At 43.8% G+C, this 26,579-nt stretch overlaps 1 protein-coding gene and 1 long non-coding RNA gene across 5 annotated transcripts in view; one reads left to right on the top strand and one right to left on the bottom strand.

The window, feature by feature from the left end:
• Window positions 1-5,449: 5,449 nt before the first annotated feature.
• LOC122464600 lies at window positions 5,450-7,960 on the bottom strand. Its single transcript, XR_006288790.1, has 2 exons — window positions 7,356-7,960; window positions 5,450-6,290 (listed from the first exon to the last, which is right to left on the bottom strand). It is a non-coding gene; the product is annotated as an uncharacterized LOC122464600 (long non-coding RNA).
• ELP2 (elongator acetyltransferase complex subunit 2) overlaps window positions 7,873-26,579 on the top strand; it is a 118,255-nt gene continuing 99,548 nt past the window's right edge. Inside the window, exons 1-5 of one of the 4 annotated variants that reach the window (XM_037893397.2) lie at window positions 7,873-8,369; window positions 10,849-10,927; window positions 17,818-17,888; window positions 21,107-21,263; window positions 23,495-23,572. In XM_037893397.2, the coding sequence (XP_037749325.1) occupies window positions 8,238-8,369; window positions 10,849-10,927; window positions 17,818-17,888; window positions 21,107-21,263; window positions 23,495-23,572 (517 nt within the window). In that variant the 5' untranslated portion in view covers window positions 7,873-8,237. Of the gene's footprint in view, window positions 8,520-9,452; window positions 9,531-10,848; window positions 10,928-17,817; window positions 17,889-21,106; window positions 21,264-23,494; window positions 23,573-26,579 lie in introns of those variants that run through there. The other 3 variants (XM_043540310.1, XM_043540311.1, XM_043540312.1) reach the window with 3 other exon arrangements.

The following is a 26,579-nucleotide window of genomic DNA, read 5'->3' as shown; positions in this document are numbered from 1 at the left end:
GGGCAAGAGACCCAGCCCCAAACATTGGTGGAGCCAGGCCCCCGGGCCCTGAATATTGCTGGAGCATGGGCACCATGGGACCATACACCTCACTGCCCCTGCTATAATGTTCCCAACGTAAAGATTGTGTAGCTCTGTTGAGAACTGTGCATTTCCTTGTTTTTCTGACATTGCTAAGAATATAACTGTCAAGGTTCCTTCCCCACTCTGAACTCTAGGGTACAGATGTGGGGACCTGCATGAAAAACCCCCTAAGCTTATTTTTACCAGCTTAGGTTAAAACTTCCCCAAGGTACAAATTATTTTACCTTTTGTCCCTGGACCTTATTGCTGCCACCACTAAGCGTCTAACAAATATAACAGGGAAAGACCACTTGGAAACATCTTTCCCCCCAAAATCCCCCCCAAGCCCTACACCCCCCTTTCCTGGGGAAGGCTTGATAAAAATCCTCACCAATTTGCATAGGTGAGTACAGACCCAAACCCTTGGATCTTAAGAACAAAGAAAAAGCAATCAGGTTCTTAAAAGAAGAATTTTAATTAAAGTAAAAGAATCACCTCTGTAAAATCAGGATGGTAAATACCTTACAGGGTAATTAGATTCAAAACATAGAGAATCCCTCTAGGCAAAACCTTAAGTTACAAAAAGACACAAAAACAGGAATATACAACTTATTTTATCAGCCATTTAAACAATACCAAATCTAATGCATATCTAACTAGATTGCTTACTAACCCTTTACAGGAGTTCTGACCTGCATTCCTGCTCTGGTCCCAGCAAAAGACAGACAGAGAGAACCCTTTGTTCCCCCCATTTGAAAGTATCTTGTTTCCTCATTGGTCATTTTGGTCAGGTGCCAGCGAGGTTGTTTTAGCTTCTTAACCCTTTACAGGTGAAAGAGTTTTTCCTCTGGCCAGGAGGGATTTAAAGGTGTTTACCCTTCCTTTATATTTATGACAACAACTCTCACATTCTGGAAGGGCACAGGGCAGTAGTGAATGCTTGCAACCTTAACTCCATGTTAATGAAAGTTTGTGTGTTAATTTTAAGCATGTTTTATAATGCAATCTTAACTATGGAGCTGTGACCAGTGGCTCTCTAATATTACAGAAAGGACTCTATTCCTGTCTTCTCTCTCTACACCAAACCAACCCAAAAAGGCAAATGTTGAAGATTTTGGTTGAACAGATTTTTGAAAATGACATTTCACTTCAAAAACTCACAGGGAATTTTTGAAAACCCAGATTTGTTGAGTTAATGTTTTGTTCCTGTTTTGGTTTTGACACAACAAAATGAACTCAAACCCCAAGGGATAGAAAGTTTATATGAAACAAGATGACAAATTTAGCAACCCTGATCATGTAGCTCATGAAACTGGCCTACAGGTTTAAAAAAAAGGGATGGGGAAAGCAAAAGTTTTAGGGTTCTATTTTCCGTGCTTTGCAGTTTGGCTAGAGTACATTTCCCACTCGACTGCCTTTTTATATATTCAAAATAATGGAAAAAGATACCTTTCTAGCATAGTTCAGGTTACATTATGTTAATCATTAAACATTAATGTACAGCAAGTGCAAAAGTCAAGCATAGCGTAAAAGCTAAACATTTCCTTCCAAAGCATTCACGTTTTTGTCTGTGAGAAAGCATATATTTATCCCATTTTCTTTCCAATGTAGATGCTGATTTCTAGAGGTATCTGCCTTTTTTGCTTGGGTCTTTCAAACATTCTCATGTACACAATACCCTACAAGTATTGCTAGCACACTAGAGGGACTTTGCCCTCATTTTCTAGACATCTCGCTCTTGGCATATTTTTTTTAAAAAAATACTGCAGTGGTTATTTTTGTGATTGAAAGAAAAATGACACAAAAATAACATGCCTCAATGCACATTTAGCATGTGAGATTTATAAGTCATGTGCCTGAAAATACAAACTCGGGTTATTTTGTTTGATGTTCTGTGTCCGATTTAGTTTTAAATGGTTCAAATGAGTGCTTCCACCACTTCCATCGGACGCTGTTGATAATCTCTCATAGATCTCATTTTGAGGACATTGTTTTGATACTCCAGCTAATTTTTTGTTCTATATCATCCCACAAATCTTAACTAAATACTTATATCTGTCATCTCTGGATTAAGATAAACAACTTAATCCTTACACCTTTCACAGCCTTGTATTCACTCCTCAGATATCACTTAGCCAAACTATACAGATATAATTCTATTAAGGTTTCCTAATAAGTGTATGTGATAAAGTGCATAAACCCCACAGTGCAGGAACCGTGAAGGGGTTAATGGCCAGAATGGTGACTTCCCCAGCTGTGACCAAGTGGCTGACTAGTAACAGCTGGATAAAAGGCTGCATTCTCAGACAGTGGGGAGGCTGCTAAGGCTAGTGATGATCTCAAGGAGGTTCCATGAGTCCTGGCAAGAAGCTGCCCATGGAACAGACCCACAGGTCATACTCTACAAGGTGGGAAGGAGAAAGCTGGACATCTGGAGGCCCACATTTAGTCAGGTCTTGGAGTAGTCCTCAGAGACCCAGAAAGCTTGGAGACTGTGCTCTTAAAGGGCCATGGCATCACAATAGCCCCTTGGATATGTGGTGAAGAATTAAAAACTTTCACGTTCCAGCTCTTTTTTTTCTTGTTCTTCTCTAAATTTTATCCATTTTGTTAACATTTTTCTGGTATTGAGAGGCCCAGAATGAAACACACTACTCAGAGGGATCTGAGGATCTGGCCCCTACTTTGATACTACCGGATCAGTTTCTGTTGCACAAGATGATACAATGATGGGAAGAAACTTAAAACACAAACTATTTTAATTTAATCCTTAAATAAATCCTTAAATGCATCAACAACCAATGAAGCCGAATGAGTAAAGGGGACACTTGAGAATAGGAGGGCAGTGAAGTATTTATTTAGTTTCATAACTTTGAATGGAATGAAGATTGTAGTTAGAAGAAGAAAGGATTCCAGTCAAATGAGAATCACAGTAATTTAGGCATAATATATAGCTAGAGCTTTGACCAAGGTTCTATAGAAAAGGGGAAGATCAAGGAGTTGCATATTTCAGATGTACAATCAAGAAATTAGATCAACAATATAAACTAAAAGAAAGATAAATGGATTCCCAATTCCTTATCTATCTTGGGTTTTTGACAGAATCTGAGTGCCTTCAACTTAAAATAGATTAGCAATAGCTCACATGTTCACAGTCTAATTGGTTGCCATATATGGGATTGGGAAGGAATTTCTCCCCAGGTCAGATTGGCAGAGACCATTAGAAGTTTTTCACTTTCCTCTGAAGCACAGAGTTTGGGTCACTTGCCAGTGTTATAAGGGTATATCTTAATCAATTCCCCGCTATTGCAGGGGCCTCGGGTACTAGTGCATCTTGGTCCCTCCTACTCTCTGCCTGCAGCACCTAATAGTCTAGTCTCCTTTGGTCCAATTTTGGATCATTGGATTTGGTGTGTGAGTGGTGTTGAGGGCCTGTGGTGTGTAGGAGGTCAGACTAGATGATCAGATTAGTGGTCCCTTATGGTCTTCAACTCTGAGGTCTCCAGGAGACTATGTGGAGTCTTTAGGTCTTCTTCATTTTTTGAGGTAAAGAAACTCTGCTAGTGGTTGGGTTATTTTTGTTTGTTTTTTCTGTTATTGGTCTATTTTTTATGGTATTACTATGGGGCTGAGTTAAGATTGGGTGCCTTAACTATGCATTTCTTTAAGCTTCATAGAATTTAAGGTCAGAAAGGACCATTAGATCAAATAATCTGACCTCCTGGATATCACAAGCCATTGAATTTCATGCAAATACCCTACATTGAGCCTACAATGACTTCAGTTATACTAAAACATTATATTCCTCTGGATGCTAAAATGTTACAGAAAATAGAGACCAAGGCACCACCAATGCCAGAGGTTCCTGCAAAGTAAAATTAGAATAATATTAAAGGCTGAAAAATACAAGGAAGTAAAAAATACAAAAAGAAAAGTAATGCACAGAACACCCCCCCATAGCAAACGATTTGGTAGCACCCACTATCTTGTGCCTGCTCACTGACCTCACTAGGCAGAAGATCTGTTAAATCTTTTGGTGGGTGTTCCTAGGTCCCTAAGGTTTGTGCACATATTTCTTTTAGTAAGTATGTGCTGATATATTTTAAAATATTTTTGAAACATAAAGATATAGTTGCAATCTGTTATTGCTTTCAGAGTTGATTCAGTCACGCTATCTGCATAGTGTCTCAAGAATCCTAAATGTTCACTCACACAATAAAGTGAAATTTCAGAGGTCTCTGGCGGCTTATTCACTCTTCCATAAAACAATACGGATCACTACATCCAGTCCTAGTTGTTCAGGGATTATCATACAGTAATAAATATCTTTAGCCTTCACCTGATGTTTCTAATTGTGCTTGTTCTTCAGCATGCATTTGACTTTTCTTCCTGTTAATGCCACCTCACAAACAACCATTTTAGATCCCAGTGTTTCAGGACAGAGTTGATCACTTCCACACAACCTTCTCAATTGTTATGTTTGGAGGAAAAGTAGTTAATCTTCTAAAAAGGACAAATTATTGAATAGTACTGAGACCATGCATACAAATATTCACAATTTTCAGACCAGAAAGAATTTTTATAACTCAAATATAAACACTTGAAATGTGGGTTTTAATGGGAATTGAGATAGATTCTTAACAATACTTTTCAGGAAATAAGGTTGTTCATAATAAAAGAAATACATTTTATGAGAGTGGTCTGTACAGTTACTGCATACGTGTTTGCACTATAAATCCCAGGCACCTAAGCTGTTTGTGCCCTTGGCATAAGGAACTTGGATTTTCCATAGTAATGCATTTTGTGTTTGCTCTTAACTGAGACCTGAGAAAGCTCCAGATCGGATGGCTGGATGCTTGCTACTTTTGAATATCTTGTTTACTAAGTTAGTGTGTGTAAAAGTGACAGAAGGTACTGATAGCAAAACTATGATGCAGAAAAGAATGCTGCAAGCAAAGATATAATGCCAGTAAATATGGGCCTGATCCTAATGAGTCTTTCCACTGACTTCTGAGTTTTGGATCAGGACCTATATGAGCCCTATCTCTTTTAGATATGTTCATACTGTGTTATGTTTATCAGTAGATTTTACATTTCAAAGTGTAATTCATGTAAAAACTCTTGGCATCTGTACATATAGTTAAAATAATATATAAGCATAAAGGCTCTGCTACTGCTCTTCATACAAAGCAATATTATTTGAAAATAACCACAGATGGGTGTGAATGTCAGGCAAACAATACATAATGCCTTTTTTGTTTTAATAAGATACTAGTGTATTGCAATATTATCCACAATCCACACAATAACCTCTGCTAATATGGGGTTTGTAAACAGAATATCATATTAACTGTTTGAGATTGCACTTCTGAGTGTTGTCTTTTCGCAATGGAAAAATACCTCTTTCCACATTTTTATGTGCTCTGGAATGCATGACTGCTACCACATCTGTTTCTGCATTATGTTTTTGAAGCAGAAGCTCTAATCAGTTTGATTACGTGACAAGCTGTTTCATCCCCTTCTACTTTTTCAAGCAATTTTCTAGGTCATGATTGCATGAGACTTCCCTGTTTAACAAAAGGATTCGAGATTTTCTAGTGTGTCTTTTAGCAAGCAAATTACATTCATTGTTTGGACATTTAAATTTTGACACAGCAATTTCTGTTTGGTAAAATTATTCAGAAATACATTCTCTATTATGTGAGGCACATCTATGCATTTGGCAGTGAAAGCCATTTGTAAAATATTTAAAATTTAGTCCCTTCAATAAATATCGAACAGAGATGCAATTAATATTTATTAAATTAAATCCAGCACCTTTCACAAGCACTATTCAACTTTCAATTTAAAATGTTTAATCTAAATATTTTAGATGTAGTGTAAAAACTTGTGTTTGATGTCTGCTTTCTTATCTTACAAAATGATTTCATTGTGTTTGTGGAATATACTGTCGAGTCAAATTATTGTGGCAAGTTACATTTTTTAAAAATGTAGGGTAAGTAAATTTGGCTGGTAAAAGAAAACAGTGTTTTCCCATCAAAGATCATGTAGATACAGTCTATAAACATTCTCACAGGGAATAATTCCTCACCCTGGATCATCCCCTTCTGTGGTAAATCCTACAGGGGTGGGTTCAGAGGGTAGAAGTTTCTGCAAGAGATTATTATTGTGCTAGAGATGTGGAATTTCCCCAATCATGGAAATGACCACAGGGCCATATCCCAAACCTGGAAGAAAGGGAGAAGATGTTCTTGTGGTTAACGTGATTGTGACCCAAGAGAACTGAGTTCTATTCTTGGCTGTGTTACCCAGCTTTAGATAAGGAGTCTGTAAGTCACTCACACCAAAATGTTCATAATTATGTTCCTTATTTTCTGAGTGCCACACCTGGGACTCCTAGAGCGAAATTGTGACTCCACTAAAATCAATAGGAGTTTTGTCTTGTTTTGAGGATCCTATTGAAAGCAACAGGTTTCCTACTTCTAGAATCTAATTTTCAGAAGCGTTGAGCACTTACAATTGTATTTGATGTCAACAGGAGCTGTGGGTGCTCAGCAACTCTGAAAAATGGCATCCCAGATTTTTCAAGTTGGGTACCTAGGTAGTGAGGCACTCAAAATTAATGGACGTAGGTGAATTTTGGCCTTAATTGCTCTGTTCTTCAGTTCCCTATCTATAAAATGGGCATAGTAATACCACTCACCCTTCACATGGGTCTTGTGAAGACATTCATTTATTTTTGTGAGGCACTATGGTGATGGGTACCCTAGAAAAGAAAATGAATGATTCTGGGCTGGGTTTGGTTTGTGTACAGCACATTAGGCATAGGAGCCACACACTGAATGATGATAAATGAAAATACTGAATAGCTCCCTCATTCATCAAGTACCTTTTATCCTGTGCACTGAATGAGGCAGAGGTCCCAAGGATAAAAACGTGGCAATTTAATTAAAGATTGTATCACAATGCATATGCACAAAAGGGCAGAACTAAGACTGCAGCAGCAACAGATAGCTCAGTGGTTTGAGCATTGGCCTGCTAAACCCAGGGTTGTGAGTTTAATCCTTGAGGGGGCCATTTAGGGATCTGGGGCAAAAACTGGGGATTGGCCCTGCAGGGGGTTCGACTAGATGACCTCCTGAGGTACCGACCAACCCTGATAGTCTATGATTAATTCTGACATTTTCTAACTTCTGAGTACTTGACTATGCAACGTGACCAGCTTTTAACATTTTTGTGTGTGTGTGCGTAGTTACAAGTACACATTTACAAAGTGTACAAAACACACCTACAACACCGTGTGATCAACATCTTTGGGAACACGAAGCAGATCTGTCACTCCATTTTTAATCCATAAATATTTTTCTATTCCACCGACAGGTCTACAATGAGAAAACTGATTTAATGTTCCTGGGACTTGGTTCCTTTTGAAAATCTTAATACATATTTAAGAAAATTAGGGCGATACAGCCACTGCCACGGGTCCAGGACAGAACAGGGCGACCAAGTGAGGCGGGGGATTGAACACGAGTCGAACAGACACCTTCCCCACGCGCGGGGCGGGCTCCGAGCGGCGTCTCCCCCGCCCACCCGTCCCGCAGCCGCTACGCCCGCAAGCCGGGGGAGGCAAACGGCCCAGCGAGCACCAGCAGCGGGTCTCGGAGGCGGAGAAGCGGGAGCGCATGGAGCGACGCCGTGTCGTCACCGCCCGGAAGCGGCCGCCAACCCGGGGTACGATCTCCACACGGACGGGCCAGCGCCACGCTGAGCACGTGCTTGGCGCCAACGCACTCCGCGGCGGCGGCTGCTACGGCTGCCGGAGAGCCCAAGCTTCTGCCCGGGCTGCGCGGCTGCCAGGTCCCGGCTGCGCGGCTGCTCTCCTGGGGTCCGGGCGGAGTTGGGGGCGGGAAGAGGCGGGGCTGGAGCGGAGCGGGGGCTGGGGCCACGAGAAGAGGCGGAGCAGGGCACCACGTGGTGCCCTACGCAGCTGCGTACGGCTAGGGAGAGGCCTGTGACTCGTGGGTGAGAGTGAGGCTGAGGGACCTGGCTGCCGTTCACAGCCCCGCCCTCTCGCGGTGGCCCCGCCGGCGGTGCCTCCCGGACGCCGTACCCGCCTCGCGCGGCGTCGCACGACGGAAGCTGCGTGAGGTCAAAGGCGGCGGCGCGCGAGGGAAATGGCGGCGCCGCTGGGAATCGGTCACGTTGCCTGTTGCGCGAATCGGGCGGGCGGCGGGGCCGTGTCGTGGGGGCGGGGCGGGCTCCTGGCTTTTGGGACCTGCCGCTCTGTGGCGCTCTACGACCCCGAGGTGAGGGGGGCGGGCAGAGGTGAAGCTAGACCGGACTGGCTTCCCGAGGCCGGCGATTTAAAGGGCCTGGGGTTCCCGGTAGGGGCCGGAGCCCCGCTGCTGGAGCCCCGGGGTAGCGGCGGTGGTCGGGAGCCCCCCGTGGATCCGTGGGTAATTTAAAGGGCCGGGCACTTTAAATCGCCGCTCGAGTCCTGGGGCTCCCGGCTGCCTCCACAGCTGTAGTTCCCGCCGTGGTTTAAAGGGCCCTGGGCTCCCAGCCGCTGCAGCCCCAGGAAGGGCCAGGGGTTTAATGGCCCCACCTCTTCTGGTTGAGGCCCCGCCCCCCCGCTCAGGTCTCAGGCGCTCCTGGGGGCGGGACAGCTACCTCGTTTGTCCCCCAGGTAGCGCAGCTGCTGGGCCCGCTGGCCTCAGGAGTTCCACTGCCCGTGCCTCAGCTGCTGCCTCGCAGCCTGGCCGGGCTAGGCACCCGGCTGCTCAACCCCCACCGGTGGGCACGCGCCGTGCTGGGCCTCCCCATTGCAGCCCTGCCCCACAGCGACTTGGTTATCAGCTCCCGGCGGCCCTTCTGCTGCATGCGCTGGCCGCGAGCCTCCTCAGCGGTGTGCGTATCGGGGAACCGAGTCCATGGGCTCGCGCTGGGCTGGCAGCACTTACGCTGCATGGAAACCCATGTTATAACCAGGCCAGCTCTCTGTGCGTGCAGGTGGGCCTGGCCCCCAGGGGCAGGGTGTCCTGGGGCTGCCCTCAGCGACTGCCCCCTGAGAGCAGCGGGTGTGGTGTGAAAACTGCTCTCTGTCTTAAATTTGCTACCAGTAGCTGTTAGTGGTATTAAACTGCTATCTGACCTGCTCTGCTACTGTAACAGCATAAGTATTGTAATCAGTATCAGTTACTGATATGTAAAGTTGTTCTTATTTGCTAACTTGTCCTAATTTGCTAAAACTTCACAGTGGTGTGGGATGGAAGCATAAAGTCTTTGGCTTCCAAAGAACCCTGCCTGGGGTATGTGTGTATTAATTACTTCTTAATTGACTGAGGGCATTTAAACGCCATTTATTTTGCAGCTGCATTTACTGTGCAAACACAACATAGCAAATGCAATACTAGAAACACAGATGTCTTTGCTAAAACTATAACTATAACTACTTATACATATTTTCAGTGAGTATTTGTTATTAACATATAAATTAAATAGCACAGTGACACATCTGCACAATAACAAATGATGAAGTGCTCAGAGTAATTCAGGAAGTCCCAGCAGCAAATAAGACAAGTTTGTGAACTGCTAAGATACTTTAAAAAAGAAAAGGAGTACTTGTGGCACCTTAGAGACGAACAGATTTATTTGAGTATAAGCTTTCGTGGGTGAGCTGTAGCTCACGGAAGCTTATGCTCAAATAAATTTGTTTGTCTCAAAGGTGCCACAAGTCCTCCTTTTCTTTTTGCGGATACAGACTAACTCGGCTGCTACTCTGAAACCTAAGAAACTTCATGCACTTTTATAAACTCTTAAGGGATTCTTTGTTTGTGAAGGGGTATATGTAAAATATTTCACTGAATCAAATCTCCTGCAGCACCTCAGTAAGTCACATCAGACAGAGAGGAGCTGCGGTGACTAGGCATTGGGATGCCTGTGCCTTTAAGAACCCAGCGGGAAGCCCATGCTGAGATCTACTGTCTTGTGAGAGGGGAAATGAAAAAGCCCCTCTGACCAAATTAAAAAGCCCCTTTGCCCTCGCACCCTATTTTTGCAAACACTGGTGTCTCAGTCCACTAGGGTAACTGTTACCCTCTCTACCCCTGCCTGTGCTAGGGTTTTGCCCCCTGCTACCGTCTGGCAGCGCTTCACCCCTGGGCTTAACCACAGCTCCTATCCCCCATCCCTGGTTTTGTCCTTCAGCCCATATCCTAACCCTGCCTCCATCTGCTTGAACCTCCCTGGCCAGTCAGTTTCCGTCTCCTGCTCACCCCCCTCCCTCAGTTTGCCCCCTTTGCCTCTTTTTAACCCCCTGTAAAAAGCAGTCCGCAGAATCTGATGCCAAGTAAAGGCAGGGTGAAGGGCTGTGGCTTCAGCAGATGTTATTGAGTATGCTCAGGTCATGTAGTACACCATAAGCAGCAAATTAAGACAGAGAACAGTTTTTCCTTGCTCAGCCTCCCTCTGGCTGGGCATCTTTGTGCATCTCCCTTCAGCTTCCTGTTCTCCGCTTTGCTTCTGGTGCCCAGGCTGCTAGCCGCATGGCTGCCCCGAGTGGTTGAAGGACCCGCCTGCCATTAAAACGCTAACATCAAGAAGGTGTTTGATCTTTTTTTCTATAACTTGTTTCTTCTTGAGCAAGCTCTCCAGGACATCAGGAAGTTGTTAGATAAATGACCCTTCTTAAAGCTTTAGCAGTGTGGCTCACCTGTCCTTATTTTTATAAAACATAAATTTCCTCAAAAACAGTTGGGCAACTAAACATTTTCTTTCTTTTCTCAGAAAAGAAGAGTAGTTGCTACACTGAATGGTCACACTGGTAGAGTTAATTGTGTGCAGTGGATTCACAACCAAGATGGCTGTAAGTCAGGGGTGGGCAAACTTTTTGGCCTTAGGGCCACATCGGGTTTCCGAAATCATATGGAGGTCTGGTTAGGGGAGGCTGTGCCTCCCCAAACACCAAGGCATGGCCCGGGCCCGGCCCCGGCCCCTTATCCGACCTTTCCTGCTTTGCACCCCCTGACGGCCCCATCCATCCCTCCCTGTCCCCCGACTGCCCCCCGCCACCCCATCCAACCCCCCCGGACTCCTGTCTCCATTCAACCCCCCTGTTCCCTGCTCTGTGACTGCCCCGACCCCTATCCACACCCCTGACCACCATCCTGAACTCCCCTGCCCTCTATCCAATCCCCTCCGCTCCCTGCCCCCTTATCGTGCTGCCTGGAGCATTGGTGGCTGGCGGCGCTACAGCCGTGCTGCCCAGAGCACCAGGACAGGCAGTCGCGCTGCCCAGCTAGAGCCAACCATGCCACCGCGCAGCACAGAGCACCGGGTCAGGCCGCGGCTCTGCAGCTGTGCTGCCCGGCAAGAGCTCATCGCCCAGAGCGTTGCGCCAGTGACGCAGTGAGCTGAGGCTGCAGGGGAGGGAGAACAGCAGGGGAGGGGCCAGGGGCTAGCCTCCCGGACCAGGAGGTCAGGGGCCAGGCAGGACGGTCCCGCGGGCTGTAGTTTGCTCACCTCTGCTGTAAGAACTAAGCAAGCTGTGTTTACAAATACCCACTTTTGTTCTATGCTAGAACAGGATTCTTATTTTTCATGTGCTCATCTGAGAACTATTGAATCCTGGATGCTGTCAATTTGCAATCTCGTCAATTTAAAAATTTGAATTAAGTAGTTGTTTGGGTGCTTGGGGGATAGGCTAGCAGTGGCGCGTGGTCCGGGACCCTGCTGGTGATGGGGGGAGGGGTGTTCTCTGGAAGCGGCGACTTCCGTCAGCTCCTAGGTGGAGGCATGGCCACGCAGCTCTATGCGCTGCCTCCCACCCTGGGCGCTGGCTTCACAGCTCCCATTGGCTGGGAACTGCAGCCAATGGGAGCTATGGGGCAGTGCCTGAAGGTGAAGGCAGTGCGCCGAGCCCCCTGGCTACATCTCTCCCTAGGAGCTGAAGGATGTTGCGGTTTTTGGGGCGCTCCCACCGAGGTAAGCGCTACCCAGAGCCCTCACCCCCTGCTATGCTCCAACCCCTGAGCCCCTGACCCAAATGTCTGCTGCTGGGGGGAGTGGGGGGTGGGCGGTGGCCCAAGACTGCCCTAGCAGCGGCCGCTGTGGCTGGCCCAAGGGCTGCCCGAACTGCTCAGGTGGCCCGAGGGCCAGCTGCACCGACCGCTGCAGAAGTCACGGAGGTCACAGAAAGTTATGGAATCGGTTACTTCCGTGACCTCCATGACAAACTCGCAGCCGTAGTCATTAGAGGAGGTTTTGGAACAAATTGCTAAATTAAACAGGAGTAAGTTACCAAACCAGAGGATATTCACCTAAGAGATCTGAGGGAATTCAAATATGAAATTGTAGAGCTGCTAACTGTGTTACGTAACCTATCATTTAAATCAGTTTCTATACTAGCTGACTGGAGGATAGCTAATGTGACACCAATTTTTAAAAAAAGCTCTGGAGGCGATCCTAGCAATTACAGACTAGTAACCCTAACTTCGGTACCAGGCAGATGAGTTGAACCAGTAATAAAGAAAAGAATTATCAGACACATAGATGAAGATTTTTGGGGAAGAGTCAACATGCCTTTTTATAGGGAAATCATGCCTCTTCAATCTATTAGAATTCTTTTGAGGGAGAACAAACGTGGACAAGAGTGATCCAGGGGATATAGCACAGTGGTGACCAAACTTTTCCTGTCATGACCCCCCTTACCAGTATTGGAATTTGTCTGTGCCCCCCCTCCATTGCTGTACAGTTGGCTCAGTAGAGGATCTTAGGCTGAAAGTAGAACTGGAGATGGATGAGGGGCTGGTGCTAGAGGGCGGAGAGGGAATGAGGGCAGAGTGGAGCTGTGGCTGGGAGTGGAGCGGGGTTTGGTGGTGCTCCTTTCCCACCTCCCGTCTGGACCGTGCCGTACGCTCCCCTGAACGTTCCTCTGCACCTCCCTACGGGGGATTGCCCCACAGTTTGGGGGCCATTGATACATCATACTTGGACTTTTAGAAAGCATTTGACAGGCTTTTAAACAAAGTATGCAATCATGGAATAAAAGGGACAGTCCTCTCATGCGTCAGTAACTGGTTAAAAGTCTGGAAACAAAGGCTAGGAATAAATGGTCAGTTTTCTGAATGGAGACAGGTAAATAGTGGTATCCTCCAAGGATCTGTAGTGGGACCAGTGCCATTCAATGTACTCATGAATGATCTGTAAAAAGGTTTAAATAGCGAGGTGGCAAAATTTGCAGACAATACAAAACTATTCAGATAAAGTCCAAAGCAGACTGCAAAGAGTCACAAAAGGGATCTCACAAAACTGGATGACTGGGCAACAAAATGGCAGATGAAATTCAGTATTGATGCAACGTAATGCATAGTGGAAAACATAATCCCAACTATACATACAAAATGATGGCGTGTAAATTAGCTGTTACTACTCAAGAAAGAGATCTTGGACTCAAGAATAACTCTCTGAAAATATCTGCTCAATGTGCAGCAACCCTCAAAAAAGCTAACAATGTTAGGAATCATTAGGAAAGGGAAAGATAATAAGATAGAAAATATAATGCTACTCTATAAATCCTTGGTACTTCCACATCTTAAACACTGAACACAGTTCTGTTCGCCCCATGTCAAAACAGATAGAATTAGAAAAGATACAGAGAAAGACAACAAAAATGACTAGGGATATGGAACAGTTTCTGTATGAGGAGAGATTAAAAAGAATGTGACTTTTCAGCTTGGAAAAGAGAAAACTAAGGGGTATGTGTATCTGATACAGGTCTATAAAATTGTGAATGTTGTGGAGAAAGTGAATATAGAAGTGTTGTTTACTATTTCACATAACACAAAAACCAGGGGTCACCCAATGAAATTAATAGGCAGCAGATTTAAAACAAACAAAAGGAAGTACTTCACACAGTTCACGGTCAATCTGTGGAACTCATTGCCAGGGGATGTTGTGAAGGCTAAACTATTATGGTTTCTTTAAAAGGATTAGATAAGTTCATGGAGGATAGGTCCATAAATGGCTATTAGCCAAGATAGTTGGGGATGCAACCCCATGCTCAGGTGTCCTTAGCCTCTGATTGCCAGAAGCTGGGAGTGGATGACAGGATGGATCACTCAGTGACTGCCTGTTTTTTCATTCCATCTGAAGTACCTGGCATTGGCCACTGTTGGAGGACAGGATGCTGAACTAGTTGGACCGTTGTTCTGACCCTATATGGCCGTTCTTGATACATCCTAGGGTACTTAAGGAACTAACTGAAGCAATCCTCGGAGCCATTAACAGTTATCTTTGAAAACTCCTGAGGATTGGAGAGGTCCTGGAAGACTGGTGAAGGGCAAACATGGTATCTTTATTTAAAAAGGGTAACAAGACTGACCCAGGGAATTATAGATCTGTTAATCTGACTTCAATACCTGGAATAATACTGGAGCAAATTTTTTATCAATCTGTAAGCACCTGGAGGATAATCAGGTTATAAGAAATAATCAGCATGGTTTTGTAAAGAACAAATCATGCCAAACCAACTTAAATTTCTTTCTTTGATAGGATTACTGAACAAGTGGATAGGCGGGATCAGTAGACATGATATACCTTGATTTTCAGTACTGTTTTTGACACAGTTCCATGTGACATTGTCATAAGCAAACTGGGAAAATGTGGTCTAGGTGAATTTACTATAAGGTGGGTGCACAGCTGGTTGAAAGACCATACTCAAAGAGTAGTTATTAATGGTTTGCTGTAAAATTGGGAGAGCGTATCTAGGGGGGGTTGCACAGGGTCAGTCCTTGGTTCAATATTGCTAGTCAATATTTTCATTAATGACTTGGATAATGGAGTAGAGAGTATGCTTATAAAATTTGCAGGTGACATCAAGCTGCCTGGGTTACAAACATTTTGGAGGATAGGTTTAAAATTCAAAATGACCCTTGACAAATTGGAGAATTGGTCTGAATTCAACAAGACTGAAATTCAATAAATACAAGAGCAAAGTATTTCACTTAAGCAGGAAAAGTCAAATGCACAACTACAAAATGGGGAATAACTTTGTACGTAGTACTGCTGAAAAGGACCAGGGGGAAATAGTGGACCACAAATTGAATATGAGTCGTCAGTGTGATGCAGCTGCAAAACAGGCTGGTTGAATATGATTAACAGGAGTGTTGCATGTAAGACACAGGAGGTAATTGTCCTGCTCTGCTTGGCACTGGTGGGGTCCCCTCTTGAATACTGTGTCCAGTTCTAGGCACCACAATTTAGGAACAATGTGGTGAAATTGGGAAGAGTCCAATAGAGCAACAAAAAACCTGACGTATGAGGAAAGGTTGAAAAAACTGGGCATGTTTAGTTTTGAGAAAAGAAGACTGAGGGGCGACCTGAAAACTGTCTTCCAATATGTTAAGGGCTGTTATAAAGAGAACAGTGATCAGTTGCTCTCCATGTCCATTGAAGGCAAGACAAGAAGTAATGGGATTAATCTGCAGCAAGGGAGATTTAGGTTAGATAGTAAGAAAAACTTTCGAACTATAAGGATAGTTAAGTTATGGAATAGGCTTCCAGGGGTGATCATGGAGTCCCCATCATTGGAAGCTTTTAAAAACAAGTTGAACAAATACCGTTAGGGATGGCATAGGTTTACTTGGTCCTGCCACAATGCATGGGGCTGGACTTGATGACTTCTTGACGTTGCTTCCAGTCCTACAGTTCTTTGATTTGTATAAATCAGTGTACTAAAGAAAAAAAAAAAAAAAGACTCCAAACTAGGGCTGTCAAGCAATTTAAAAAAAAAAATCGTGCTTAATTGCACGATTAAAAAAAATTAATCGCGATTAATAGCACGATTAATCACACTGTTAAAAATAATAGAATGCTATTTAAATTTTTTTTGCACGTTTTGTACATTTTCAAACGTTGATTTCAATTATAACACAGAATACAAAGTGTACAGTGTTCACGTCATATTTATTTTTGATTACAAATATTTGTGCTATAAAAACCAAAAGAAATAATATTTGTCAATTTACGTCATACAAGTACTGTAATACAATGTCTTTTATCATGAAAGCTGAACTTATAAATGTCGAATTATGTACAAAAAATAACTGCATTCAAAAATAAAACAATGTAAAACTTTTGAGCCTAAAAGCTCACTCATTCCTATGTCTTGTTCAGTTAGTCACTCAAAAAGTTTGTTTACATTTTCAGGAGATAATGCTGCCCACTTCTTGTTTATAGTGTCACCTGAAAGTGAGAACAGGTGTTCACCTGGCACTGTTGTAGCCAGCTTTGCAAGATATTTACATGCTAGATGTGTTACAGATTCATATGTCCGTTCATGCTTCAGCCAGCATTCCAAAAGGACATGCGTCCAAGCTGATGATGGGTTCTGCTCAATAACAATCCAAAGCAGTGCAAACTGACTCATGTTCATTTTCATTATCTGAGTCAGATGCCACCAGGAGAAGGTTGATTTTCTTTTTTGATGATTCGGATTCTTGTAGTTTCCACATTGAAGTGTTGTTCTTTTAAGACTTCTGAAAGCATGCTCCACACCTCGTCCTTCTCAGATTTTGGAAGGCACTTCTGATTCTTAAACTTTGGGTCGAGGGCTGTAGCCATCTTTAAAAATCTCACCTTGGTACCTTCTTTGCATTTTATCAAATCTGCAGTGAAAGTGTTCTTAAAACAAACAACATGTGCTGTGTCATCATTGGAGACAGCTATAACATGAAATATATGGCAGAATGTGGGTAAAACAGAGCAGGAGACATACTATTCTCCTCCAGAAGTTCAGTCACAAATTTAATTAGAGCATTATTTTTTTAACGAGCGTCATTAGCATGGAAGCATGTCCTCTGGAATGGTCGCCGAAGCATGAAGGGGCATACGAATGTTTAGCATATCTAGCACGTAAATACCTTACAATGCTGGCTACAAAAGTGCCATACGAACGCCTGTTCTCACTTTCAGGTGACATTGTACAGTAAATAAGAAGCCGGCCGCTTTCTCTTCGTAAATGTAAACAAACTTGTTTGTCTTAGCGATTGGCTGAACAAGAAGTATGACTGAGCGGACTTGTAGGCTCTAAAGTTTTACTTTGTTTGGTTTTTGAGTGGTGGTATGTAACAAAAAAAAAATCTACTTTGTAAGTTTGCCTTACGGTATTGGATGAGCTGAACTGAAAAATACTATTTTCTTTTGTCATTTTTACAGTGCAAATATTTGTAATAAAATAATATAAACTGAGCACTGTACACTTTGTATTTTGTGTTGTAATTAAAATCAATATATTTGAAAATGTAGAAAAACATCCAAAATTATTTAATACATTTCAAATGGTATTAACAGTGTGATTAACACTGTAATTAATCACGATTAATTTTTTTGAGTTAATCGCGTGAGTTTACTGCGATTAATAGACAGCTCTATTCCAAACCAAAAAAACTTAATTAAGACACACTTAAGTTACTTGAGTGAATTTTAAAATTGGCATGCCCTTGACTGTATTCATATAAAACTTCACAAGCATTAACGTTTGTGGGATTTTTTTTCTTTACAAATATGTTCAATGGTCTGCCTAGTTTTGAACAGCGCTTAGCATTCATAGCTATCACAACTCTTATGTTGTTAGGGAAATTTTATTTTCTGTAATACACATCGAGTAGCTTTGTTTGTTCCGTGACTGAAATAATTCTTACTTTATAGTAGCCATTAAAAGTAGGTGTTCACATAATTAAAAAAATATTGTTTTAGCTGCTGAGACGGAATTAATTTCTGGAGGATCTGATAAACAGCTCATTATATGGGAAACACAGAATAACCAGGTAAGCAGAAATATTCGTATTGTCTTTTTGAACTATCACTTCATCAATTTTTATTTTCAAGCACAGTACCCATGAAATATTTAGTAAATTAAATTAGTTCTGTCTGCATTTCTGAACTCTTTATAATGCCTTTTCATCTCACCTAGATTACTGAAACTCTTATATGCCTCTTCCAAGTCTCTCTCTGAACTCTCGCATCAGCATAATATTGCTATCCTCTGTCACATGATTACATTTAATCCTATTCCTAAATATATCTGCTGCAATTTTTAGTGATTCATTAAAAAAAAATTCATAGACTTATCTAGATTGTTTCAAAGACTTTTATCTCTCCCTGCTTCACTCTCTAACATCATGTGGTATACTTCTTTCCCATAATCTCATCACTCTTAGTGTGAGACCTATTTTTCTATTCACCTCTACCCCGATATAACGCGATCCGATATAACACGAATTTGGATATAACACGGTAAAGCATTTCCCATCCCCTCCCCCTCCCTCCCAGGCTTGTGCAAGCAAGTAACCGGGGGGAGGGGGGAAGGGCACAGAGGAACCGCTCCCTGCCCCAGCTCACCTCCACTCCGCCTCCTCCCCCCAGTGCACCGCCACTCCGCTTCTCCCCCCTCCCTCCCAGGCTTGCTGTGTCAAACAGCTGATTTGCGGCAAGCCTGGGAGGGAGGGGGGAGAAGCGGAGTGGGGGCGCGCTCAGGGGAGGAGGCTGAGTGGAGCTGAGCTGGGGCGGGGGGCGCAGGGCAGGGAGATGCCGGTTGGTGCTCTGCACTCACCAGTTTTTCTCTGTGGGTGCTCCAGTCCCAGAGTCAGCGCCTGTGGCGACAACATGTCTGGCTCTGACATGCCGCTCTGAGCAGCGTGTTAAGGGGGCGGGGCATAGGGGTTGGATAAGGGTCAGAGGGTCTCGGGGGGCAGTCAGGGGACAGGGAGCGGGGGGGGGTTTGGATGGGTCAGGGGTTCTGAGGGGTCAGTCAGGGAGTGGGAAGTAGGTGGGGGTTGGCTCGGGGGCAGGACCAGGCTGTTTGGGGAGGCACAGCCTTCCCTACCCGCCCCTCAATAGCAAGTTCGATGCAACGCAGTTTCACCTTGAACGTGGTAGGATTTTTTTTGGCTCCCGAGGACCGCGTTGTATCGGGGTAGAGGTGTAGTTCTGTTTGTCTGGCACAGCATTCCTGTATCTCTCTTCACTCTTCTCTAGTTGGATCTAGTGAATCCACAACTGGAATACAGCATTTATTTAATGGGACTTTTATTACCAGAGGAATAGACAAATTGTGAGGAGTGTGGAAAAGATGGTTTGAAGGCTGCAAGAGTTTAAACCTTGTTGAATACGAAGTTATACCTAACACAGTCCTGAAGTGCATTATGGAAATTCAAAAATTCGATTTTAGTCAGAATCAGTCTTCCACTTGGTTGAAAAAAGAGGATTTGAAAAAAGAAATTTGCACCCAGTATGAGGAGGGCTATGATCAAAATGTAGCATGTATTTTGCACAAGAGTACAGAGAGGCACTAAATTTACAAAAGCAATCGAAGGAAGGTTTTGAAGGAGTTTGACAGATTGCAGACTTTTCCATTCTCGGTGGAAGTCTCAGTTCAGCTAATTAACCAAAACCTGAAATGAGAACCATAGAAGGATGAAGTAATAATAATAATCCAAAAAGACAGAGATGTTATAGAACCTTTCTCTTATTTAAATAACGTGACTGATCACAAATACAAATGTAAATGTTGAGCTCTGAACATGAAGGAGAGGCTGAAATGTGACTGATGGACCTTAAGCCAGAGTGTGTTCCTGATCTTCTAGCATTTAGAGATTTCTGTTCCAAAGCACGTGTGTCAAGGAGGTTGTCGGGGTTATTTGCATCACAGTGGTGGAAAGCAGTGGGACTAAGTTATAGAAGGTGTAATAATTGAATTCAGAACTTAGTCAATTTTTAAAAGACCTACACTATGTTTAGCCAGACCACTGTCAATCAAGTATTTTTAATATGTTTGAATTGGTTTTCATGAAACTGTGTAATAGGCTAGATTAAGATAAGGTGCCAGGTGTTTCTGTGGGTGAATAACAAATGCTAGGCCTAACTAGTTACAGGATTGCAAGCTTTTTTTTTCGGTCCGTGGATATCATGTGATTATGAAATGTATCAGTCACGGTATGTTTGTGTTTAATTTCATAAATTCTTTATGGCTTTTAAATTTTTTGGGGGGGGGGGGGGGGGGAACAGTTTTGAGTTGCAGAAAATTGCAGCAAGCCTGTATTAAGAAGTCGTTGGACACTAAATACGCACTCAGGGCAAGTCTACACTGCAGTGCTACATCAGTGCAGCTGCACTGATGCTGTGCATCTGGTGAAGATGCACTATGCCTACGGGAGAGCACTCTCCAGTCGGCATAATTACTCCACCTCAGCGAGAAGCGGAAGCTATGTTGGTGGGAGAGTGTCTCCCACCAACATAGCGCTAGTGTGGACAGTGCGAAACTTGCGTTGCTTGGGGGTGTGTGTGTGGGAGCTTTTTCAGAACCCTTGAGTGACGTAAGTTAGATGGACTTAAGCGGTAGTGTAGATATGCCCTCAGCTATACTCATTGTTCCAAGTCTCCTTCAGTAATGTACTCCACGTTCTTATAAGCCTTTTGGAAAAGAAACTTCCTTGATAAGTTCTGCAGTTATCATTAAATAGCTTTTTCTAATGATCTCATTATGACAAGGGCTCCGTGTCTGTCACAGAGGTCGCGGAAGTCACAGATTCCATGACTTTCAGTGACCACTGTGACTTCTCAGGGGCCAGTGTAGGTGACACCCCCCCCGATTTAGTCACAGGTATTTTTAGAAAAAGTCATGGACAGGTCATGGTCCATGAATTTTTGTTTATTGCCCGTGACCTGTCCATGGCTTTTACTAAAAATACCCATGACTAAATTGTTGCCTTAATTATGACATCTGTAAGCTGTAAAATTTCCTTTTAAGAAATACATGAACATATACTGTAATCAAGTTACCTCTGTCATTTTTTTCAAGGCTGAATGTACTTACCTCGGCAGGCTAGCCCACATAAGTTGTTAGTTTTCATATTTAACTGTTACGGTGCTCTTCTAAACATTTCCAAGAATTTAAATGTCTACATGCCTGAAAGTTTCATGTTTTCTGTTAAATGTTTTATCTTTATTCTTTGTTTAATCTTATGTAACTTTCTGTCACGTTCAGCTTGTGAAATGCATTCATCTTGAAGGCCACACAGAAGCTGTTTGTGCTGTGGATGCTGTCTACCAGACAGATGAGTCAAAAACAGAGTTAAATCTTCTAATAGCTTCTGCGGCTTCTGACTCTACTGTCAGAATCTGGGCCAAACGAGGTTCAGAAGGTAACTTTCCTTACTGTTAATACTGTAGACATGACGGGATGGCTTAAAGACCAACTCTAAAAATGGATGAATGTATACATGTTCAAGTACCTCTGTTACACTAAAGTCTCTGAAGAATCTCTGCTAAAGACTGGGTGTGAGCTGGATTCTGTTTGTTCAGAGCAGTCATTCAGTCAGACCTCTACAAATTCATTGAAAGCCAGGGGATTGCACTGTTGTAACTGAAGATCTTACTTGCTCTGCAGAACTATTGGCATTGATGTAAAATAGAACCCACCCTGGGTCTAGGCTGAATTTGCAAGGATGGCAGTTAGAAAAAACACCTTTCTCATATCCTGCAGTGTGAAGTGTTTGGCATCCACTTTTCCTTGTTGTATGAAGGCACACTAATAATTCTGGCAGCATGCAGGGGCTAGGACTGCACCTTTTTTGCGGTTCTCCAGTGTTCTTTGCCTTTGAGTCCATGCAGGGGGCAGACCAAGGATCTCTGCTTGTGGCAGGGCTTTGGGGATTCTTTTCAAGCCTCAAAAGAAAAATGAGGTAAAAGCAATTTTCCTGACTTGAAATGAAACAAAACAAGCAACCCCCCATTCACCCCTCAAACAAACAAACAGAGATTCCTGGGCTCCTTTTAACCAGGGATTCTAGGAGTCATCTCTTCATGAACTGCTTCTTACCAATGGGGGATATCTTGCACCTAGGCAATGCCTGAGGGGAGCAAGAAGCACTTTTCTGCTTCTCCATACTGCAGCTGGGGCCACATGGACCAGAAGGCCTCAGGTGCAGGATCTCCTTGGACACAGCAGAGAATGACCAGGAGGCACAGGGAAAGCTAGGTGTTTGTTCTATCCTCCCAAGCCTTCAGAAGGAGGAAGGTAGCATTCTGGGCCAGCTCGAAGACAAGGTCTGCATTGAGTTGCTTGATTGGTTGGCTGTCCTCTCCTCTGCATTGGGAATGATGGGTTGCTTACCTTAGGATGAGTAGCCTGATTTTACAGACAGCGTAGCAGACTAGTGTAGCTAAATGTCTGAGATTTTGGTTTTCCATATTTTAGAGATCTATCTTCTATTCCCAGCTTATGTAGCCTTTCAGTGACACCTTGCTTAATAATAATGATTGTGAAGGGTACAGAATTGTTAGCAGCAATCGGTAGAAGAGTGAGTCTAGAACTTGTAATTTCCTGATTCCCAGTTGTGGGGTTTTGTTTTGTTTTGTAATGTAGAGCCTAGAGGTCCCAATCGGAGATCAGGGCCCCATTGTAATAAGCACTGTGTGCACACAGAACAAAAAGTCAATCTCTGCCCTAAGAACTTAGTCTTAATAGACAAGCTAATCAAATAATAGATAACGTACAAGCAAAATGTTTAGGTACAAAACTTGATGGTTATTTGGTTGTAGTTTCTTGTTTTCTCAAACTAGTCACCTTCTCCGTGCCCCATGTACATCCGTCCCAGGCAACCTGCACCACTATTTCTCATCCAAAGAGATCTCCCTTTAACCTGACCACCTCAGAGAAATAACTTCTTCCCTAGACTAAATGAGCAGGGAACTGCCTAAGCAGAACTCCCCACCCCAGAAAACAACCCCCCCATCTTCCTGCGCAAACATTCTAAATTCTCTACATGTCTTTCCCCGCATTGCCACACTCTAGCAGCAGCAGGACTGAGCATCTGTTCCTAATCCTGCCCCTGATATATGGGGGAGCTCTTCCCTTAGTGTTGCCTTTAGTTTAGGGTGCTGAGTCATTCGGACCACTGCTGGGTCTGTAGGGTGGTGGTGGGGAACTGCGGCTCATCTCTCTTTTCCTCCTGCCGCTGCAGCTGCTCTGGTAGAAGACAGGCTAAATTTCTGCCCCAGTGCAGTGAATGCATGCTGCAGTGATGGGGCCCATCCAGAGAGGGATTTAGAACATGCATTGCTATTGTTGTGCTGCTAAAATTAAACTGTACAATATAAGATGCTGTGGGAAATAACTTTTAATAGCTTATAACTCAGATCTCAATGGATTTTACTGGGGCCAGCAAAAGGCACCTCCCTGATTCCATGGAGGTCCCCTGCCAAAGATCAAATGTTTCCTGCAACCAGTGGAGGTAACAACTTCAAAGTGGGGTGCATGATTTTTTTTTGTAATGGAAAATGTCAAGCAACCAAAACATAACTGTGCTGCCCTCTCCCCCTACAGCATTAATTTGGTAGAGTGAGTTCAGCATTCTTTACTCTCAATTTTCAGCTAACTGCCTTCAGACCCTGGAATTTGGAAATGGATTTGTTATGGATGTCAGCTTATCCTTCTTACCTGGCAGTGATGGTAAGTACAGCCACATATCCTGAACGCTTAGTTCTGGAGAAATGACAGATTTTTTAAAACAGTGGTTGATGTGCCTTGAAAAACAGTGTTTTCATTTAGCTAATTTCGGATACACATAATATATGAATAATCATATCTAAATTAACAAGAAACCACCCTGAGCTTCACATCTGAATAGATTTAATTTGGACGTTAGTAGTAAGAACAAAGTTGCTTAGTTGTAGTGCTTCCAAAACAGTCTTGATAGAGCATGTATTATATGTCAGTTTAGTTGCAATGTGAGGCAGAAGTCAGTTATAGATTCATAAAGTTAGGTCAAGATATAAGCACCCCAGCAATGGTAGGATGGAGTTAGGCTCCTTTGGAAGGGAGGAACAGTACCTGTAGCACCCTGAAGCAATTGTATAAATTTCATAAATTTTTTTTTAAAGACCAAAATGACCATTTAAATCATTTAACCTCCTGCCTAACACAGGCCATAGAACATCACCCAATACTTTGTGTCATGTTCTATTATTATTATTAACTATTATCTGATATTTGTGTTATAATATCTTCTAGGAGTCCCATTGTGCTAGGCACTGTATACAGAGTCTGAGACAATCTTGGCCTCAAAGTTTACAATCTAAGTAGACAAGACAGAAAAAGATTGTGTGGCAGAGATATAACACAAACAGTGAACATTGTGATTGTCTGCAAATATCATGTGAGTTCATGATTTTTTTGCGGGGGTGGGTTTTGTTGCGATTAGAATAGCTAAACAGACATAGGAAGGGATAAGGGATGTTGCAAGAAGTGGGGTAAGGCAATCAGAAAGGAAGATGAGGCGGGCAAGGGGATAGCGTAAGGGAGAAGTGGGACAAGAGCAGAGCTATATGAGTGTGGGGTGCAGTTAGATGAAGAGGGTGGGAGGGAGGGAATTGAATTAAACTGCCAAATTAATGCAAAAGAGAGAGTGTCCAGAGTAAAAATTGTGGGAAGCAGGTGTAGGAAGTAGCACTGACAACATCATCAGTGTCTGATGATCCCTGCTGCAGCTGCTTGACTCTGCCTCTGCTGGCCGAGTCTCTTGGTGGGTCCTTTCATGAGTTTGTCTATCCCAAGATCTTGTGAATGGGGGGAGGGAGGAGAGTGAATGGAGCCTAGTGTTTGTGGAGTAGGTTTTTCCCCGTGCATAGTTGTATGCCCAGTGATAGTGGGGGCAGAATATGTTATGAGCAGGACATGGCTGGTCTGGCCTAGCAAGTAGAACCAGGAATCAGGCTTAATGGTTGGAGACAGGAGTCAAGCCAAGGGTCAGAACTGAAGTCAGGAGACAAGACAGAGTCAGGAGTCAGACAAGCCAGGGATCAGAGCCAGAGTTGGGAGTCAGGAGTTGGAGCAAGCTGAGATGCATTTTCTATTGCTACGTCTGGCAGGGATCCGTTTTGTTGCACAGATGCTTCCTGGAACTCCTCCTGCGCTGAAATACAGTGCATGGTCTAGCCATGAGGGAAACTGTCATCCTGGCCTTCCGAGGTGGTACTTCCTGTGGTATTTATCTCCACAGGATTTGTGTGGTAATGCATGACACCGGACTATAGCTGCCAGGTAACAGCATGGAGGCATTAGCCGTCACGCAGACCTGGGTTCCAGTCCTATCCCTGCAGAACCTCACATCGCACCCCCTTCTGGGATGCACATATGGCATTGCTGGACCAGGGTGTTTTTATGAAAGGTGAGGTGCATGGAGGTCAGGTGGTTCCCAGGACCATTTTTGAGGGCCATAGTCTTTCCAGTCAATGAGATACCGTAGTTTGCTCCAATTTGTCTTGGAGTCAACCACTTCATGGACTACATACTCTTTGTAGTCCGGGACATGTACTGGTGAGGGAGGAGGTTAGGTTTAGTGGGAGAATGGATCTCCATGTAGGGTTTCAGGAGCGACAAGTGGAAGACAGGGTGTAACTCGAGGGATCTAGACAGGCAGAGTTTGAAGGTAACTGTGTTGATTTGTTAACTGATTTGGTATGGCCTGAGGAACTGGTGGTCGAGTTTGTAGGATGGCCTGTCTGCACAGAGTTGTTCTGTGGAAAGCTGCACCTCTTGGCATACTGAAAAAGTTGGCCACTGACAGTCCGATATCACTGTGGGCTTTCTTTGCTTCCTCAAGGTAGCCTGTTACCACTTCTTGGACCTGGTGAATCTGTTGAATCTAGTCAGTGACCGTTGGGTTTGGGGAAGCTGTAGGTAATGGTGGGTGGATCCGAGGGTGAAAACATGTTGTATATCCAGATTCCGCATAGAACAGGAGTGTGGACCTGTAGCTTTGGTGATAACTGACAAAGCATTGTGGGTAGTTTACTAATATTTGGTGTACCCTCTCTGATTGGCTATCTGTCTATGGGTGGTACACTAAAGAGATGTAAGTGTGGGCTCCAAGTAGCTGGAGGGCCTTGTGCTGGGAGTGTGGTATGAACTGTGGGACTCAATCTGAAATAACGTAGTCCAAGAGCCCCTGGAGGTAGACGATATATTTCACTAGGAGCTGAGCTGTTTCTTTGGAGAAAGGTAGGTGAATGTAGAGGACGAAATGTGTCATCTTGGTAAATTGGTCCACAACAGTTGTGATTACCGTGTGGCCACTGGACTCAGGGAGTTGCACAATAAAATCCAGGGTGATGACTACCCAGGGCCTGGGCAGGAGAATGCTCAAGAGTTTGTACCCTGGTATGTTGATACTTGCATACAAGTCACAGGACTTGACTTTAAGCCTGTATCACTGCTTGCGTTCGGCATTACCAGAAGGAACAGGAGGGTTAGTGATAAGTTATAAGGTAACTGAAATACCCTGCTAGGGGAGTGTTGGTGTCCCAAATGTATCACCTCTGTTGTGGGAAGCTCTAGAGGGACATGTGTGTCCAGTCACATATATTATCCCACCCCACATGTCATGATGTCCCTTGTCCTTAGCTCTTTGGGAAAGATCACTTTCCTTGAAGCCGAATGGGTTAGGCTTAGATCTTGG

Source organism: Chelonia mydas, chromosome 2 (genome assembly GCF_015237465.2).
Source record: "Chelonia mydas isolate rCheMyd1 chromosome 2, rCheMyd1.pri.v2, whole genome shotgun sequence".
Taxonomy (NCBI): Eukaryota; Metazoa; Chordata; order Testudines; family Cheloniidae; genus Chelonia; species Chelonia mydas.
This window is presented reverse-complemented; position numbering and strand designations above follow the sequence as displayed.